The 19005-nt window shown below is 57.2% G+C and overlaps 2 protein-coding genes across 3 annotated transcripts; one reads left to right on the top strand and one right to left on the bottom strand.

Annotated features, from left to right (window-relative positions):
• The first annotated feature begins 2156 nt into the window (after window positions 1–2156).
• On the top strand, window positions 2157–5645 carry NSUN5 (NOP2/Sun RNA methyltransferase 5). Of its 2 annotated transcripts, none has more exons than XM_041424973.1 (10): window positions 2157–2451; window positions 2563–2685; window positions 2825–2999; window positions 3080–3188; window positions 3451–3589; window positions 3950–4065; window positions 4372–4550; window positions 4631–4838; window positions 4910–5062; window positions 5190–5645. In XM_041424973.1, the coding sequence occupies exons 1-10, from the start codon at window positions 2359–2361 to the stop codon at window positions 5293–5295; spliced, it is 1401 nt and encodes a 466-aa protein (XP_041280907.1). In that variant the 5' UTR covers window positions 2157–2358; the 3' UTR covers window positions 5296–5645. The 2 variants fall into 2 exon arrangements, with proteins under 2 accessions (XP_041280907.1, XP_041280908.1); XM_041424974.1 differs by having other exon boundaries at window positions 2166–2451; window positions 4634–4838.
• Window positions 5646–7942: 2297 nt separating this feature from the next.
• On the bottom strand, window positions 7943–18311 carry POM121 (POM121 transmembrane nucleoporin). Its single transcript, XM_041424972.1, has 12 exons — window positions 18039–18311; window positions 17615–17773; window positions 15396–15476; window positions 14946–15117; window positions 13955–14046; window positions 13157–13227; window positions 12329–12453; window positions 11834–11936; window positions 11450–11620; window positions 9389–11125; window positions 8429–8557; window positions 7943–8218 (listed from the first exon to the last, which is right to left on the bottom strand). The coding sequence occupies exons 1-12, from the start codon at window positions 18308–18310 to the stop codon at window positions 8124–8126; spliced, it is 3207 nt and encodes a 1068-aa protein (XP_041280906.1). The 5' UTR covers window position 18311; the 3' UTR covers window positions 7943–8123.
• Between the last annotated feature and the right edge of the window lie 694 nt (window positions 18312–19005).

The following is a 19005-nucleotide window of genomic DNA, read 5'->3' on the forward strand; positions in this document are numbered from 1 at the left end:
AGCAAACAAAAACCCCAAACAAAACAAAACAAAACCAACTCCCCCCAAAACAAACAAACAAAAAAAAAAAAACCAAACCCAAAACAAAAAAACAAAAACAAAACAACAAAACCAAAACGAAACAAAAAAACCCAACCAACCGAAAACCACCACAGGCAAAAAAACATCCAAACTGGTTTGGAACAAGTTGGTAAGTTTGGCCTTTTTCAGGCACTTGAAATGGTATAAATGCAAAACTAATGAGAATGCAAAGTAACTGCAGAAAGAAACCCACATTCTTGTGAATTTTTGAGATCATCACAAAAGGACATAAACCCAAGTTTTTTATATTCACAGAAGGAGGGAGGGAGGTCCCCACAGCCTGTCCCCAGCCCCCCTTTGGAGAGAACGTGCTTCATCCTCTGCTCTGCTGTGTCTCAAAGACTTCAGTGTAAGGCTGGATGACAGCCCCAGGGTGATCCTTCTGTCACCACATTCCTGAAGTTGGACATTCCTCAGGGAGAAGGCAGGACCACCCCCAGCTTCCTGGGAGATGCTAAGAGGGAAGCCAGGGGATAGGATCATGATGGGATTTGTATGAGGGATGCTCATAAGCCAAACACATCCATGAACCAGGAGTTATTATATGACAAACCATATTTTTTCACAATCAGACAAAATAATTCCTGGTGCCTTGCCCCACACAGTTAGAGCACTGTTTGTTTCCTTCTGATTTTTTTTTTTTTTTTCTGAAAGCATAACATGTTTTCACCATATCACAAAAAAACCCCACCGGTGTAACAAAAAAAAGGAAATTGTAATTAATAGCAAAGTTGACCTAGTTGATAACAATATCTTAAAGTCAAGTTATCTTAACTTAGCTGATAACAACGTGCTTTGTTGAGAACACTCTCTCTGTGCAGTGGGTACAAGGGAAGCCCCACGGGGACTCGGAGACCCTGGCTGCTGTGGGAAGCCAGCACGGCCGGCCCTCCTCTTGGCCGTGTGCCGTGTGCTCATGCAGGGCTGAAACAGCCCTTCCCGCGGTGTGCAGGGACAGGACAGAGGGACAAAAGCCTGCCTGGCTTTCCCTGGGAGCAGGAACATCCCAAAGGGATGCAGGAGGGGAGCCACTGGGGTCCCCATCCCGAGGAGGAGCTACCTTGTCTGCCTGGGTCCCATCAGCTTGGCCAGGAGAAGTCGACGGAAGTCGGTCGGGTCCATGAGCAGCCTTGGGGCTGTTAGCATTCCTTGGGCAGCCCCTTCAGTGCCCCAGCACCCTCTGGAGGAAGAACCTTTTCCTCATACCAAACTAAACCTTCCCTGACAGTGACAGAGCTGCAGCCATTCCCCCAGATCCTGCCACTAGAGATTCTTACATCCTTTGATTGTTCAGGTACAAGATGACTGATCCCGAGCACTCACTGCTAACCCTTCAGACTCTGCAAAGCAGCTCTCGCCTGTTCCTGGATCCAGGTGTCCCTGGAGCTGGTCATGCTGGAGTGACTGATCACCAGATGTGACACCAGATGGTTCGGGGACAGTTTCAAAGCCATGTCCAGGTTGCTGGGATACTGCCTTATAGTGGTTGTTCTGGGGTATCCTTTACCCTCCATATACAGCTCTGAGCTTCCCAGAGCAGATCCCTCATTCTCAGAGCAGATCCCTTTCCTGGAGCAGACCCCTCTTTCCAGGGCTGGGCATTCTTTCCTCTGTTTGAGTGGCGCATGAACGCCACCAAAGTCTGCAGCAAATCCCCACCAACCCATCACCCACAGGGTACCACAGGGTCTAACAATCAGTAGTAATGTCAGCGTGCTTCCACATGCAGGGACCCGATGGGGTCTGGTGACCACAGTCACTGGGGTGATAGAGGTGGCTGGGATGGCCGGGGTAACCAAGATGGTCATGGTGGTTGGTTGGTCAGGGTGGCTGGGATCACCAGGATGAACAGGGTGACGGGAGTCACTGGCGTCTCCGGACTGGCCAAAGTCACTGATGATGTGGTGGCCAGGATGATGGGGCTGACCGGGGGTGACCCTCGGCCGGGGCAACCAGAGTGGCCGAGGTCACTGTGATGATGGGGTGGTTGGGGTGGCCAGGGCGGACAAGGTGGCTGGGATCACCGGGGTAACCAGGGCGATAGGGGTGACCGGGGTGACTGGGTTGGCCGGGGTCATTGCGATGACGGTGAGGCCGGGGTGACCGGCCGGCCCACCCTTCCGCCGGCGCTGCCCACCCAGCAGCGCCCGCACGGCGCCCGTTCCGCTCCGCCAGCCCGTTCCCGCTGCCCGCCCTGCCCCGACCCCGCGCTGGGAGCGGGGCCGCGCTCGCCCCCTGCGGTCCCGGAGGCCCCGGCGGAAGCGGCGCGGGGCGCACATGGCGCTGTACAGCGCGGCGGCCGCGGTGCTGGCGGGGCTGGAGCGCGGCGAGGGCGGCCTCAAGAGCCTCGTGTACAACAGCGGCTTCCCGGTGCGCCCGGAGGGAACGGGGGTGCGGGGCGGCCGGGGGGAGATCGCACCCGGGAGGGCGGGGGGAGCCCCGGAGCGGGCCCAGTAGCGCTCACCGCTGACTGCTCCGCAGCACGTCCGGCAACTGTACGCGCTGGTGTCCGAGACCCTCCGCTACGCCTCGGTGCTGGAGAAGCTGCTGGATGGAGCCGCGCTGCTGCAGGCCGAGAAGAAGCTTGCGCCTCAGCTGGCGAAGGTAGGGGCATCCGCGGAATCCCTGGGCCGCGGTGTGGTGGGACCATGTCCTGGAGCCGCGGTGTCCCGGATTCGGAGAATCCCTGGGCCGCGGTGGCCTGGGGCGGCGGGGCCGGGCTCACGTCGTCCCCTCCCCGCAGGTCTTGGTGTATGACCTGCTCTTCGGCAAGGGCCTGAAGTGCGGGGGCCGGTGGAAGGCCCTGGCCCGGCGGCACCGGGCACGGCTGGAGGCCGAGCTGGCCCGCATGAAGGTGCGGCTCAAGGTGAGCCGCAACGAGGACCTGCTGGCCCCGGAGAAGGCAGTAAGCGCCGCAGGTAAGTGGGCTCGGGCTGGGTGGGCACCCTGTGTTGGAAGGAGCAGTGGGGTCTGTGTCTGACCTGTCCGGCCCCTGCAGCCTCCCAGGTCCCACGCTACGTCCGGGTCAACACCCTGAAGACTTGTGTGAATGATGTGATCGACTTCTTCAAGCGCCAGGGATATGCCTATCTGGGAAAGGCAACCAGGTGAGTATTTCTTTCTGCTATCCCACCTTTCCCGGACTGTCAGCAAGTGGGATGAGGTCTGGTGGGTTGAAGGGTTGCTGAGCTTGGTGCTCACAGTGGCTGGGTTGGGGTCTCTGTCACTCCCCACTCTTAGATGCTACCTGTCTGGGTGCTGCCTGGAGCTGGAGAGGAACTGTGGGATGGAGGGATTTCTCAGCCTGGGCTCTGCTGTGAGCACTGGGATTAGGACTTTGTATTCATGCTCCCTGTGTCTCGTGGACAGTGTGGAGGAGCTGAAGGCCCTTTCCGGAAAAAAATTCTTTTTGGATCTGCATCTTCCGGACCTGTTGGTTTTCCCTTCGCAGACAGACCTCCATGACAACCTGCTGTATACTTCAGGACACGTAATTCTGCAGGACAAGGTGAGAGAACTGGGGAGCAGAAAGTTGCAAGGGTAGGAAAACTACTGACAGGGATGAAGGGTGAACTCCTTCCACAATGGCTCAGCTTGCTGTTGCATTTAAATTGAAGCAGAAACTGTGGGACTCCCCTGGGGCTTTGCTTCTGTCGTTTTATACCCCAGGATGATATCCTGGGGTATAAAATCCCTGTGGGAGTTGGGAGGAGCAGGGGGCTGTGGGAAGGGCAAGGCTTTTGTTGGAGCATGGTGGTGTCCTTGGCCCTGTGTCATGGTGGTCCTTGTGACCCCACAGTATCAGCCATGCCTGAGGAGGGGCCAGGTGTTTCTGCCCACACCTCTGACGGTCTTTGCCCTCTTGCAGGCCAGCTGCCTCCCTGCCTTCCTCCTTGGCCCTGTTGCTGGCTCCCATGTCATCGATGCCTGCGCTGCCCCTGGAAACAAGACAAGCCACCTGGCTGCCATCCTGAAGAACAAGGGGTGAGGGCAGGGTTGTGTGCAGGGGTGGAGGGAAGGGAGGAGGTGGCCCTGGTCTCCCTGAGCCCACAAGAACGTGGCAGGAGGAACTACAGCCTGTCACCAACTCGGGTGAGCTGGTCACTTCTGGGCCACTGGAAGGACCTGAGGGGACATGAAGTCACGTGCGGGTTCACTCCCAGCCCCCGGCCTGTTCCATAACCCTGCCAGAGGGGAGGCAGCTCTCAAGGTCTGCCTGCCCAGTATTTGAGTGTTCCTGGAGGCCAGGTGGTCTGTTGATGACTCTTGGGCACTTGGCTCTGCCTTCAGACAGATCTTTGCCTTTGATGTGGACCCCAAGCGCGTGGCCACCATGAACACACTGCTGACACGGGCAGGGGTCACTGGCTGCCAGCTGGTCCAGCAGGACTTCCTGACCGTGGACCCCAGAGACCCCAAATACAGCAGGGTGACCCACATCCTTCTCGACCCGTCCTGCAGTGGCTCAGGTAACGTTTGGGTAACATCCAGCTGCTCACCTGGAACTGTGCCGTGGGTGTGCGTACCTCAGGTGACAGCTTCTGTCCAGCAGGAATGGTGAGCCGGGGGCCGGGGGAGGAGGCAGCCCCGGGTGCTGAACGCTTGCAGGCACTGGCTGGCTTCCAGCGCCGCATCCTCAACCACGCCCTGAGCTTTCCAGCTCTCCGGCGCCTGGTCTACTCCACCTGCTCCCTACACCAGGAAGAGAACGAGGATGTGGTGCAGGCTGTGCTGCAGGAGTGGGGCTCAGCCTTCAGGTGGGTCTGGTTCAGAGAACCTGGGGGGCTGTAGGGCAGGGTTTGGTGCTGACCCCTTTTCCATGCCACAGTTTGGTGACTGCCTTCCCATCCTGGCCCTGCCGAGGACTCGCGACCTTCTCTGGAGCAGAGAGCTGCCTCCGTGCGTCCCCTGCAGAGACCCTCACCCATGGCTTCTTTGTGGCTGTGCTGGAGCGGTGCAGGGAAGGGGCTGATGCCCCCAGGTGAGAGGGGGCTGTGGGGGACTCCAGCTGCTTCTGGGGGGCACCATAGCCAAGGTCAGCGCTCTGGGCACTCCGAGGTGGGTGTGAGGGGGTGTTTGTGGCTCAGGCTGTTTGCTCTTGTTCACAGCTCCCTGCCTGCAGTGGCCAAGGAGAACCCACAGCCGGGAGAGGGAACAAAGCCAGGAGCAGCTCCCAAGAAGAGGAAAAAGAAAAAGCAGCGGGTGAAAGAGTGAAACAACATTTTCTGGACAAATCCCTGCACAGCTGGGGCTGTGGGGAACACACACTGGCCTGAACACAAGTCAAGCTACGTGCTAACTGCAGTCATAGTGAGAATTCTGTTACACCAGGGATTGAGTGCCAACACTGGGACCAGCCTGGTGCCAGGAAGGGGCAACTGCTCACTCAGGGCTGCCCCTTGCAGCCAACCCCCACGCCAGGTTTGTCCCCAAGGCAATCCCCACTCTGCACCCTGCAGGGCTGGGGTTCTCCAGCTGGATTTAGGGTGGTTTATCATGTTCCCTCCTGAAAATAAATTCACTGTAGGGATAAAGCAGATTAAAAGTTTCTCTCTCTCTCTCCACCGTTTTTTCCAGTGTGTTTATGTAGTCCTGCCCTGAAACTGCCACTGCTCATAGTAGAGGCATAGTGAGGAGAAAAAGGTAAAATAATAATAATAATCCTGTCCCTCTCTTTGAACTGGGGGAACAAGGACACATGAGCCAGAGGGCGCTGCACCTCCCTGCCCTGGGAATCCCAGCCCCAGGAAACAAGTAGCCACAGCCAAGTGAACACAGTCATTTTATTTTAAACCAGAGACGTAAGAAGCAAGGAAACAAAAATTGCACATTCACACTAAAATCCTCATCAGCCACACCAGGAATGATCCAAGTCTTCAGTCAGTTAAAACCCAGCCTCCCCCCAAGCACAAAGGGCTCTCCCAGCAGGGCCTGTGAGGCAGGGAAGGGACAGCCTGGCTCCTCATGGGTGTGTGGGACTACATAGGGCAGCTACTTGGGGGCAGGACCCAGAGCCCGGGTGCCCTCAACCTTGTCCCAGCTCATCCCCCTCTGTTCAGAGCTGACCTGGCCAAACCCTGACACCTCAAGCACACGGAGCAGGTGCTCTGCTGGCCCAGGATTCTAACTGGGGCAGAGGAAAGGACACCCAGGGTCAGTCTTGGCAGGTACTAGCTCTGGCTGCTCTTGGCCCACTGCACCCTCAGCCATGCTGGTGGGTGACAGCCAGAACATTCCCACCAGCACCTGGAGGTCCTCTATGTCCCCTTACTACAGAGCTGTGTCCCCTCTGTGCCACACAGAGCCCCATCACGTGCCCTTTCTGCTGGGAGAAATGTCTTGACCCTGGCACTCAGCACCGTAACGTGAGAGCTCCTGCTCCTCACCCTCAGAGAAATAATTAAAAACTTTAAAAAACAAACAAAAAAAAGGTTTAGTCACATCCACATACATCACATTTAAAAGGAAGGGGATGATGAACAGCAGGGGGAGCATGGCAGAGCCTGCAGGATGCAGCTGCCTTTCCCAGCACAGTGCATTCCCGCAGCCATAGCCATGTTGGGAATGGCTAAACACTAAGGGCTAGGGGTAGGCAACTTCACTGAACCAAGCTTGAAGGAATTTGAAGGCAATTTAGCTTAAATATAAAAATAAATTTTTATTTTGTTAAAAAATGCTTAAATATTTGTGATTTTTTTTTGGTTTTTTTTCTTGGTTTTTTTTTTTTTTTTTTTTAATTTAGATCCCAGCAAACACACACACTCACACGGCTCGGAGAGTAAAAACCTGGCAGCAAAGCACTCCTGGAAATGGAGTGCCCATCCCACACCAGGGACAGGGCAGGGGGTGGCTCTCTGGTGACCCCCAGCTCTGGCAGTCTCTTCCCACAGAAGCTCCAAGGCAGGGAAGGGTGGAAATCCCACTCCTGACTGGATGGGGACAGGGGAGGCAGCACCACAGTTCCTAGGAGCTAGTAAAACCCACTAGGATGGAAATGAGCTGAAAAATGAAAAACAACTTGGATTTGGGATGGAGGGGAGAATGCATCTGCTCTGGACTTCTGGGAGCAATTCCAGAGCCCTCTGAAGTGCAGAAGAGGGGAAGGAGAAAGGGGAAGGGAGTGGAGACTGCCGTGGTTGGAACCCCCTGTCCTAGCTGCCTTTTAGTCACCGCATGGAAGGGACAACTCCCCAGCAAGAGCAGCCACGCAGTGATGCTACTGTCAACACCCAATTAGCCGGGGCACGTCTTCCCCCAAGGACTGGTGCCCCGAAAAAGAAACTCCAAACAGCAAATCCGGCATAACCAACATGCCGCCACACACACGGTTTAGCTCTTCCTCCAAACTCGATTCAGTGAGAACAGGAACAGGAGCACACATAAAGCAGAACTGGGGAGCAGGGTGGGGGGCAGCCCACAGCCCCACAGAGCAGCGGAGATGGGAGAGGGGTGGGGGGACCCCCATCCTCACCCCCGTGCCTCCAGCCCAGGTCCCAGGCTATGACATGTCCTCAGCTGGAGGTAGCAGGACATTAGGTCCCAGGGGTGTCACCCAGCCGCACCTATGCCAGTCACCTGTGGCACCAAAACAGAGCCAGGTTGGAACCCACCCTGGCGGCAGGCATGGGACCATGTTCACCAGGTCATGGGATGAACAATGGGAAAGATTTCGGGACTTGGTGAAGATGTTGTCTGACAGCAACTCAGAACCACAGCATGTCACCAGCCAAGCTCTGAGCAGGACACGGCCTTGGGGCTGGCTGAGGGCTGGGGAGGGGCATGGAAACAGCTAGAAGAAGCAAATGGGGAGAAATGTACACATTATTAAACAAGGCAAAATAAATTGAGGGAAAGAACATTGTGGATATGTACACAGATTTATCCAGTCTTGGCTCTGGAACTGTTCAAGTAAAAGCGTTTGGCTTATCCTGTCCCAGCATGGTATCCAGTGAGTGTCAGGGATGGGGCCTGGTCCCACCACAGGGACAGCTCCAGTCCAGAGCCCCCCACACGTGAGCCAGTGGAGCCCAGCAGCACTAGGGTTACTTTTTGCGGGTGTGCTGCCTCCGTGCCTGCAGCCGTTGGCGAGTGCCCATCTTGGATCCTGCCCCGATGGAGAAGGCGGGAGTGGATGAACCTGGAAGCAGAAAGGTTGCTCAGGTTGCTAGCTTTGGGATCAGTGCAATCCTCAGCCTGGGAGGAACGGAAGGCTTGGCACCCTCGAGAGTCCAGCATGTACTCCCTGAGCCATCTCCCAGAGAACACCCGGCCCTACCACTGTCTCCAGCCTAAGGGGACACCATGACCCACGAGCTCCCCAAGGCTGGAGCACCAACTCCCTCCTTACCAAAGGAAGTGCCGACTCCTCCAAAGCTTGAGGCAGGAGTGCTGGGTGTCCTGAAGGAAAGGGTGCCGCTTCCGCTGCCCACGGCTCCAGGGACAGGTGTGCCCTGCCCAAAGGTGGGCACTGGAGCTCCTGGAAAGCAACAGGTCACTGTGAGCCAGGGTTGGCAAAGGAGAAAAAGCCTTTGGGAGCCAGTGGCACCCAGAGGAGGCACAGGATGCTCTCTGGGGGCTGAAGCACCACAATCCATCCCCCAGAACCAACCTCTGCTCCTGAAAAGCCCTTTTAATGCAAAAGTTACACTCTCCAGATAATCCCTGGGCTCTCTGAACAGCAGGGCCACACAGAAGGATTTGTCAGGGAGGAACAAAGACCTTGGCTTTGCTAGATCGAGGAGTTGCTCACTGTATGGGCTTCAGTTCCATGGGAGCTGGGAATATGCAGCAAGGATCTGAAGTGTTAGGGAAACCCTGAGAGCAAGCTTGAAGTGATGGCAGTCGCTGGTTGGCAGCATTCCAGCTCACTAAAGTGTTCCAGGTGGCTCTTAAGGACTCAAGATGACCTCGGCTCCTGCAGGATGGGTGAAGCTGATGGCCTTCAGAGGGGCGAATGAGCAGAGTTTAGGGATTCCCCTCCCTAGACAGGCAGGATCCTTACAGGGAGTGATGGGAATGCCTTCCCTTTGTATGGCAAGACTCTGCATAGCAGGACACTGGCCTCACCAGAGCTGGGGACCCTGGGAGCCTTGGCAAGGTCCATCAGGAATACTACTGCCCAACTCTAGACCCTCAATATGGCCTGTCTGCCCCCATCCCATCCTGGAAATGTTCAAGGCCATGTTAGACAGGGCCCTGAGCAACCTGGTCTAGTGAAGGTGTCTCTGCCCATAGCAGAGGGGTGGATTAATATTATCTTTAAGGTCCCTTCCAACATGACCCATTCCATGATTCCATAATGACTCACCTCCAAACGCAGGCTTGCTGTTGGGAGTGCTGGTCATGGTGAAGGCGAAGGGCGTGCTCTGGCCCTGCGCTCCCAGTGCACTCTGCAGCAGAGATGAGCCGAAGGGTGCTGCTGCCGGGGCTGCCCCGCCCTGCCCAGCCCCGAAGCTGAAGGCCACGGCTGGGGACCCACTGCTGAGGCCCGGCGTACCCATCCCAAAGGCGCTGGCGGAGGGGCCCGGCTGGGTGCTGGCCCCAAAAGTAAATGGAGATGGGGTGGTGCCAAAAACAGTGGCACCAGTGCTGCTGCTTGTGGTCTGGGTGGTAGCACCAAAGCTGGATGTGGTGGACGTGGCTGTTCCAAAAGAGAACACTGAGGTGGTGGTCCCAAATGCTGCCTGGGTGCTGCTGGTGCCAAAGGAGCCCTGGGCACTGGTTGTGCCAAAGGCTGGCTGGGCACCACTGCCAAAAGCTGACTGAGCCACCGACTGTGCCGGGGGGGCTCCGAAACTGAACGGGGGGGTGAAGCTGATGGGGCCAACAGCAGGCTTGCTGGTGGGCACCTGGCTCTCAGCAGCCCCAGTGCTGAAGGTGAGCTGGCCCCCAGTGCCAGGGTATGGTGGCGGTGGCTTTACACTGGCTGAAAAGCTGCCAAAAGCTGAAACGGAGGAGCCGAATGTCAGTGGTGCTTGAGCTGTGCTGGCTGGGGCAGAGGTGGTCAGTGTAGTGCTCCCAAATATGCTAAAGCCCATGGTGGTGGCAGCAACCGTTGAGTTTGAAGGTACCTGGCCAAAGGCAGGGCCTCCTGGGACACTGGTGGTGGCAGTGACTGCAGCTGGAGGTGGCTTCCCAAACTGGAACACAGGCCCTGAGGGGGCAAAGCTGGTTTCTGTGCTGGGAGCAGAGCTGGAGAGGCCCCCGAACAGGAAGGGCTGTGTTGTGCTGGTGGAGGTTGCAGCAGTGACAGTCACACTGGCAGCAGGGCCAGTGGAAGCAGGCGGGTTTGGTCCAAAGCTGAAGACAGGTTTAATGGCGGCATCCGTGGAGGAACTCTGGGTAATGGCAGTTGTAGCTGCAGTGGTGAAGATGACGTTGGGAAGACCCGAGATTCCTGCCACAGGAGCTGTGGAGGCAGTTGTCGGCTCTGAGGCTGACTGTGCTGCGGGTTTGAAGGCGAAAGGAGAGACTTTCGCTGGAGATGAAGCTGCAGTGATGCTGCCGAAGATGGGCTTGAATATGGAGGATGCGGAGGACATTGAGGCAGGGCCTGAGCTTACAGGCATGGTGGCTGTGGTGGAAGTGACAGCCGTGCAGACTGCTGTGTTCTCACTCTTCAGCACAGCACCAAAGATGGGCTTGAAGATGGGGGTTGTGGTGGACACGGCAGTGGGTGGGGTGGGCACAGCAGTGGAAGCAGTGGGTGTAGCAGTGGCCGTGGTGGGCATAGCAGTGGCCAAAGTCACTGCCGGCTGGCTGGCTGGCGGGGTGTTCAGCATCCCGAATAGGATGCTTGGCTTTGGGAAGGAGGGAGGCTTGCTGGGGGTTTGGCCCAGCTCAGTGAGCACAGGAGGGGCCAGGCTGCTGGGGGGTTGCACCACCAGGGCACGGGGAGCACTGGGGGAAGGTGTGCTCAGTACAGGCACAGGCTTGGTGTCAGCAGAGATGGCAGGCAGAGAGCTTGACTCCAATGACACAGAAGAAGCAGGTGGCTGTGCAGCTGACGTAGATGGTTGGGATGCTGCCACAGTTCCAGTGGAGTCTGGAAAGGGGAAAGAGCTTATTTACGGACAAGGGGACACCTTCAGAAGCCCATCCTTCTGCCAGGTACTGACCCATGGCTGCAAAGGCTCCCGGAGCTCCCATCACACCTAGCCCTCCACAGTTACCACAGCCTCCAGCAGGACCAGGGGCTCAGCATCCCCAAAGGTGTCCCCTCAAGCCCTGAATGCTATCTCTGCTGCCAGCAGAGCACTTGCACAGAAGGTTTTGTCAGCTGCCTCATGCAGGGACAACGAGGAGTTCCTGCTGCACCTGCCTGACTCTGCTGGCATTCCACTGTGCCAACTCTCCTCCTCCTCCTCACCTGGTGTTGTGGATACAGCCTGGCTGCTCTGCATCTTCTTCAGACTGTCCAGAAGTGAGGAACTGGCCAGGGCAGGAGCTGTGGAGGCAGGCATAGGCCCGGGGGAGGTCACATCAAACACCGGTGGCTTGGACACAGGCATCATCTCTGCAGTGGTGCTGGGGACTGCATCTACAGGGAAACAGCAAGATATAAGGACCCACAACTGGCTGTGAGGAACAAACCTTCAGCAGAGCTTCCCAGCAGGCAGGGGAACCGCACCTACAGCCCTGGGCAACCTCACCCAGCACCACAAAGCATGAGATCTCTTCAGCTGGAAGGCATCAAAAGCATCCCCAGACCCAAGCTTGTTCCTACCCCTCTACATTTCCAGCCCATCCTTACCAGCCTTGTCTTCCAAGACACTGTTGAACCACTGCAGCACTGCCTTCTTCTCTGCATCCAAGTCCTCTGAGGTGATGGAGTAGCCCAGCTGAGGTGGTGGGGGCTGCCAAGAGAGAGCAGCAGCAGCTTAGCTCCTTCCCAGGGAAGCGGGCAGAGCCTCTCTGAAGGTGTGCTGGCGACTGTCTGTGGTGAGCCCTGTGAAGCAGGTGGTCCTGCCGCAGCTACTCAGGTCCCCAACACTGGTGGGCCCCCGGCGTGGCACTGAGGGCACGGCAGGCCTTCCCCAGGCCATTACCTGGTCCGGCAGCAGGTAGCACAACCACGCACAGCCCACCAGACACTTGGGCTGGGGAGAGCGTCACTTCCCACTCGACCAAGGACGGGGCCTCCTTCCTGAGGGCAGGCAGGTCAGTGTGCCCCCAGCCCTGCAGAAATTGCAGTGAGCACATTCTATTGCCAGAGTGGGACCAAAAGGGCTGTGCGACAGCGACATACCAGCATCAGCTGGTCTCCACGGAAAGATGACAGCAACGGAATCTTCCGCTTGCGCTTCCCGCTGCTCCCCGAAGCAGATGGTGGGCTCAGGGAATTCTGCTTCTTCCACACTGGTGACTCCACAACTATAGAAGGAGACAAGTTAGGCCGAGCTCTGGGCAGAGAAGTGTTTGGTTGTAGTGACAGGTCTGTCTCTTCTGACCCCACTATGGGTGGCCCTGCTCAGAGGGCAGGGCCAGGGGCACGGTTTGAAGCTGAGAACAAGGTTGTGATACCCTGAAGAGCAGCTTCACATCCAGGAGGTCCGTGACATGAGGCTGGTGGGACTCTGTAGGGCAACGGCCCCTTCCCAGCTCCATGGATTGTGCCAACATGCTGCCTTACCCAAACCACGTGCCACAGCTGGCACTGTATCATGAGGCCCACCTGCCATGGGTACAGAGGATTTCCTCTTCCTCTCTGTTTTAGCTGAGGAAGCATTGGAATAGGCTCAGACTGGGATTTGGTCAGAGTGCTACTCATGCCACTGCAGGTTGCGGACCAAGGCTGACACCCGACCTATGCTGGGTTGGGAGCTGGAGCTCCTCATTGCAAGCCAGCTCCCAGGCATCTGCTAGCACCCCAAACTGTCAGCACCCCCTTATCACTTGGAAATCCCACTAGGGCAGCCACTGAGGCCAGCAGAAGTGCCACTGCCTTAGGCAGCACATGGCATGTTTCCAGGTGACCCCTCAAGCCAATCCCACTGCAGACCTCAGCTGCCTCCTGTCCTGCTCTCTTGCTTGCACTCGTGACCGGGGTGCAGTGTCAGGGCACACCTACACTTACCTTTCTCTGTCTGCAGCTCCTTGTCTGATTTCACTGGGGTGGAAGCGTTGGAACGCTGTGACTCCTCTTCCCTGTGTAAGCAGGAGGGACAGTTACGGTCAACCCTGGGCCCAGCCCTGTCTGCAGTGAGCTGGATGAGACTGAACAGGCTCAAGACCTGCAGGAGTATCCCTGGTGTTTATTTGCCTCCTGCAAACAGAACTCAAGACAAAAGCTTTGCCTAGCTCCAGGCAGAGGAATTGCTTCCTCCTCCAGACTCAGCTTGGCTAAGCCTGTGCACCCTCCACAAGATGAGTCAGCCTCAGGAGGGTAGCTGGGGGTCTCAGATGGCAGTCACTGCCCCTTGCAGGTTGGGCCCATCTAGGTGGCTGTGTCAGTTTTAATTCTGACATAAGCTCAGGCTCCTCTGATTTGGGAAAGAGGAGAACACAGATTGTGCTCCAAGGCAGGCACTAAAATACAGATCCTGGGATTTGACTTTGACATGGCAAAAATCAGGGCCTGTCTCTTCCTAATGATCCAACAATCCAGGCCAATGCCACCAGGCCCCATAACTACTGAGGCAACCTGTGCCCTTAAATCTCTGACCTGGCTTGGGAGTGGGCCAGGGGCGACACAGCTTAGACACGCCAGAGCATGACAAGGTGACAGGGAGGCCAACTGACACAAGTGGGTCTCTACATCATTATGTGTAGGAGAGGAGCCTAGACTGTCCCAGCTCCAGTGTAAAGTGGGACTTGCATGCTAAGATGGCTGGGAAAGACCAGCTCTCTTGCTGGTTGGCCACCAGCTGATTACCTGGCTTTCTTGAGAGGCCACTCTGGTGTCTGAGGGCGGGAGGATGCTGGGCTGGACAGAGGGGACACGCTTACACCTCTTTTCTTCCACAGCTGGAATGCAGAGAGATACCAGAAGTAACTTGGCATGGGTCTGGCAGAGAGCACAGGCCCCCTGCTCACCCACAATAAGCCCCATTGCCCAGGGCCATGATTGTTGACCCCAATGAGCTCAGAGCTTCTCCTGCTTCACCACCACTTAAACTCCCCTCCACATTTTAGGGAGCACAAAATCTGGCCACCCTAAGCTGAAGCCACATAAGGAACAAGCAGCCCCCAGGGCCTTTATCGCCCTGGCTGAGCCCAGGGAGGGAGTACACTGCTGGGCCCTTGCCTTTGTGTGACACAGGTAGAGGACACCCAACTGCTTTGGACACCCTCGTGGGGCTGCTCTGGCAGGAGGCAGCACCTCCTTGTCAGGAGCTCAAAGCAGATAGATCCCAATGCAAGCGTGAGACTCTCTGCAGCCCCAGCAAACTCCTCTCTCCCACCACCTTCAGCAAACCTTTCCCCACACAGACAAAGCTCCAGTAGCCAGACTATGTGTCCCTGGCACATCTGCAAGCCCAGCCAGGCCACAAGTAGTGCTCCAACACTGTCAGCAGGTGGGACCTGGGTGAGAGTGAGAACACACGGCTCCCACACTGCTGACTCCTGCTGAAAAGATGTCAGCACAGCAAAACCATTTTTTTTCCTTCGCCCGGATCTATCCAGTCTAGCAGACTGACCAAGAAGCAGGAGAGAGGAGAAAACAGTCTTGCTCTTGGTTTGGTGTAAAAGCAGCAGTACAGCTCAGCCTAGGACTCGTCCAAAAACCAAGTAATTGCTGCTTGGCCCATGGCCTACAGCTCACCTGTTCTCCAGGGTGGTGAGACTGCCTGGCTGAGTCACACTGGGTCCAGACACCCTGCCACACAGTGTCTCCTCTGAATGTCAAGATACAGTGTCCCTACCTGTGTGAGGCCCCGGCTAGAGCTGTAGGAGCTGGCAATGGCATTGCGGATGGAGCTGGGGATCCCACTGGCATAGGTGTTGTTGAGGGAGCTCATGGAGGAGGTGCGAGACCTCTTGTTGGAGCAGTCATCTGGGCAGTGTGAGACGAGGCCCCTCTTCAGAGAGCCTGGCCTGGAGGGGGATGAAGGTTTGATGAGCTCCTCATCGCTCCTGCCCATCAGTCCTTGTCATGCAGGGCAGGTGGAGGAAGGAAATCTTGCTTAGAAACAACTGTCAGCAGCAGCACAGCCTTGCTGTCACAGGGTGACAGACTGAAGGCACAACCACAGTCTCTCTTGCTCTGCCCTGAAGCTAGGCTCTGCAAGCAAAACCCAAGCCCCCTTTTCCAGATCCCACAGACATTTTCTCCCTCCCATCCTAGGAGTTGCTTTTGGCCATTGGGCACTTACTTGGGTATAAGAGAAGCAGGGGCACCATTGGCTATCAGTGGCTCAAATGCTGACTGCCCACTTCCACTGCTGTCGTGGCGCCTGTGGGAAGAGAGTGTGAAAGCCTATGCAGTGTGGAAGCCTCTCCCAGCCTGGGGAAAGACAGGCTGAGCACCCAAAGAGAGTGCTTTTTTCCTGGCACCCAATACTCAAGACAGAGCTTTCCCCCAGCTATACCCTGTTGCAGATTTTCTCCTGCTGTGGGCCTGTCCTCACCAACCCTCATCCCAAACACCAGGAGGTCTTCCAGCTGCCTGCTTGAAACAGTAGTTTAGTGTAAAAAAAAATTTTGCTTAAATCCATTACTCTAAGCCAAAATACTTCCAGAAATGAGCTGTTCAGTCTTTCTGAACATATCTGAGCTCTGAACTTCCCACCTCTGACCTCTTCCTAATCCATGCTCTGGACAGTTCAAGCCAAAAACTGAATTCCCCTTCCCCCTATGATTTCATGAGGATCTGAAGTGTCAAAATCACAAGACACCCTGCTGTAAAGTGGAACTGGAGGTGTAGGACAACCCTGCCACTTGGTCACTTGGCCAGGCGCTCCCCTCAAGCCCAGGGCAAGCTGACTTCAAGGCACAGGTGGTCCCACACTCTCCAGCTGACACAGCTCCTTTCTGTCCACCAAGTACACAAAATTTTCTACCTACAACCATTCCTCATGCTTGCCAGACATTAATGCCTTCAAAACTGGCTTCTGTGGCAGAGCTGTGTATTGGCGTGTTACAAAAAGAGTTTAAAGAAAAATGAGCTGATCTTGTCTGTGCACCCATTCTGCTGTCGTCCTGTCTGGCTCTTGTGAGGCTCAGATCCAATGAGCCAAGCATTCAGAGATGGGAATTCAGTGCTGGAAGAGGTGTGCCCTGCTTTACCCTGCTCTGCTCCCTGGGCCACCTCCAGCAGCAGCCCTGGGGCAGGACAATGCCCCAGGCACTGCCCAAGCAGCGTCTCAGCTCCCCATGCCAGCCCAGATGGAAAAGCCTCCATGGACACCACTAAGAAGGATGAGGCAACTGTTGGAGCAAGTCCAGAAAAGAGCTACAAATTTGGTAAGGGGACTGGAGCACCTTCCCTATGGAAACAGGCTGAGACATCAGGGGCTGCTCAGCCTAAAGCAGAGAAGGTTGTGGGGAGATCCCAGCAGCCTTTCAGGATCTGAAGGGGCCTGCAAAGAAACTGGAGAAGGACTGCATCAAGAAGTGCAGTCATAGGACAAGAGGGAAAGGCTTAAAATTGAAAGCAGGGTAATTTAGGCCGGACATACAGAATAAATTCTTGCCTCTAAGAGTGGTGAGGCCCTGGAACAGGCTGTCCAAAGAAAGTGTGGCTGCCTCAACCCTGGAAGCATTCAAGACCAGGTTGGACAGGGCTTGGAGCAACCTGGTCTAGTGGAGGGTGTCCCTGCCTATTACAGAGGGTGGCACTGGATGACCTTTAAGGTCCCTTCCAAATCATTCTGTGATTCTAGGAAAAGCAGGAGGGTGGGAGAGCAAGGCAGTGCTGTGGCTGGGGGGTTGGAAAGGGTCTGGCAGACCATGGCTCTCAAGATTTGCTCCTTGTCCTATGTTCCTATGTGTCCCTATTCCTATGGACACTGGCAAAAACACAGCACCCTCCCTCCTTTGAACTCGGGGATGGAAGTTGCTGACCTTGAGTAACAAAAGCAGCAGACGGTGTCTCATTTACTCTTTTGTTTCACCTCCCTCTGCTAGATCAGCTCACAAGGGAAGTGCTTGGAGCTCTCCAAGTGCAATGCTTCCACCTGCTAATCCCATCTCTCCTGGGAGTCTAGGGCTGACAGAAGGACAGAGCCCACAGCAGATACCAACATTTCCTACCATGCTTTTCCAGTCTTCAAACCCCTTTGAGGAGACAAGCCACTACCCACCCAGGCTTCCCAAAACACATCCCAGCCAGGCAGGGTAACACACTGGACCTATACCTAAACCACATTCCTTCAGCTGCAAAGGAGGACTTTTAGATGCAGCACCAAGGGCTGGGTCATGGATAGGGTGTGCTCTGCAGTTCACTTCTCACAGTACTTTTCCAGCCCTGACTCCAGGTCTCATGGGGCCTGGCAAACTCTGGGACACATCCCATTTGTCACTTCTGGAGCAAGAATCCCATCTGTGACCTTCCCAACACACTGGCTGCAACTTGGAACTGCTCCCTTTTTACCTTCTTTTGCTCTCCTGATCATTCCCAAAAGTCTGGTGGTCCTCCTCCTCCACAGCCCTTTTCCTGCTCTCCCTGATGGCATTCAGCACAGTCTCCTTTGCACATGGGTCAGGGCTGCTGGTGGCTGGGAAGGCCAGAGGCGAGACCAGCTGTTCTAGACTGTAGAACAGAGCAGAGTGAGGTGTGAGGCAGGCTGGGGTCCCCGGTCTGATCCCCACACAGAACGGAGAACACAGCTCTCCCCTGCAGCCCTTCCCGGATGTTTGGACAGCACCATTCCCCCAGCCACATGGTAGCGGTCGGGATGGGACGCCGCTCCCGGGCACAGCACAGTCGGCTGAGCGCACCCCACAGTGTGTCCTGCTCCCCACCGCGGTTGATAACCGGGCTCCCCCACGTGTGTCCCGGTCTCCCTCGTACTCACGCCGGGGAGCGGGCGACGCCGACGGCCGGCGGGGCGATTCTCACGGTGACGGGGCTGCGGAGCGGCCCGGCACGGCGGGCCCAAGGCGTGCTGCGGGGGGAGCCGCCCTCCCAGCGGGCGGCGGGCAAGCACAGCGGCACGGCCGGCCGGGCCTCAGGCAGCGGGTACCGGCGGCGCGGGGCCTGCGACCGGCAGCGTGGGACCCTGTGCGGACAGAGCGCAGTCAGCGCCTCCGACGCGGTCTGGGGCTTCCCCGCCCGCTCTACCCCCATCTTCCCCTTGCTTACCCCGGCTGGGTGCGACGCGGCGCGGCCCTCGCGGCCGGGCCCCCGTTGGCGGCGGCTTTGCTGGGCGGGCGCGGCGCGGGCGGGCCGGGCCGCATGGCACACCAGGCGCCCGCCGCGCCCAGCGCCACACAGGGCGGGCGGGGCGGGGCTTAACAGCGGGGGGGGAAGCATACCGAGTGGGCGGAGCTTAGGATGAGCACGGCCGGCCCTCTCGGCGCGTACCGCGGGAGCGGGGCTTAGGTGGAGGGACACGCCTAGTAGGCGGGGCTTCCAGTCAGCGCGACGCGTCCTGCCGGCATGCACGGAGGAGCCGGGGCCCCATGGGTGGGCGGGGCTAAATGAGGGGGGCGGGGCGATCGGGGCCGGCCCTCTTGCGTCAACGCGGGAGCCGTGGCCTTATGGGGCGGAGCTTCTGGCGTGAGCGGCGCTTCCAGCTGCGTAGATGGGCGGGGCCCGGAATAGGCGGGGCTCCTCGGGAGCGCGGCCGGCCCTGTCCCCGCGGGCTCCCGGCGTGCTGCGCGCGGCGCGGGCGGCGCTCGCCCCCGTGAGCCCTCATGGCGCCGCTGGCCGCCCTTCTGCTTCCCCGGCCAGGGTCTCCCCCCGTCATCCATCTCCCCTGCTCCAGGCCATGTGCCCCTGTTCCCACCGGGACCTTCGGGCTTGCCCCACCCCCATCCCTT

This window comes from Onychostruthus taczanowskii, unplaced genomic scaffold (assembly GCF_017590055.1).
Source record: "Onychostruthus taczanowskii isolate IOZ18803 unplaced genomic scaffold, ASM1759005v1 scaffold86, whole genome shotgun sequence".
Classification (NCBI taxonomy): Eukaryota; Metazoa; Chordata; class Aves; order Passeriformes; family Passeridae; genus Onychostruthus; species Onychostruthus taczanowskii.

Coding starts and splice junctions, on each gene's coding strand:
- POM121 (XM_041424972.1), bottom strand. CDS start 18,310: ATGGGGGTAGAGCGGGCGGGGAAGCCCCAGACCGCGTCGGAGGCGCTG. Junction 11,937..12,328: donor GTGGAGACCAGCTGATGCTG/GTATGTCGCTGT, acceptor CTCTCTTGGCAG/CCCCCACCACCTCAGCTGGG. Junction 8,219..8,428: donor AGGAGTCGGCACTTCCTTTG/GTAAGGAGGGAG, acceptor TTCTGCTTCCAG/GTTCATCCACTCCCGCCTTC.
- NSUN5 (XM_041424973.1), top strand. CDS start 2,359: ATGGCGCTGTACAGCGCGGCGGCCGCGGTGCTGGCGGGGCTGGAGCGC. Junction 2,686..2,824: donor TTGCGCCTCAGCTGGCGAAG/GTAGGGGCATCC, acceptor CCCTCCCCGCAG/GTCTTGGTGTATGACCTGCT. Junction 3,189..3,450: donor TATCTGGGAAAGGCAACCAG/GTGAGTATTTCT, acceptor TCTCGTGGACAG/TGTGGAGGAGCTGAAGGCCC.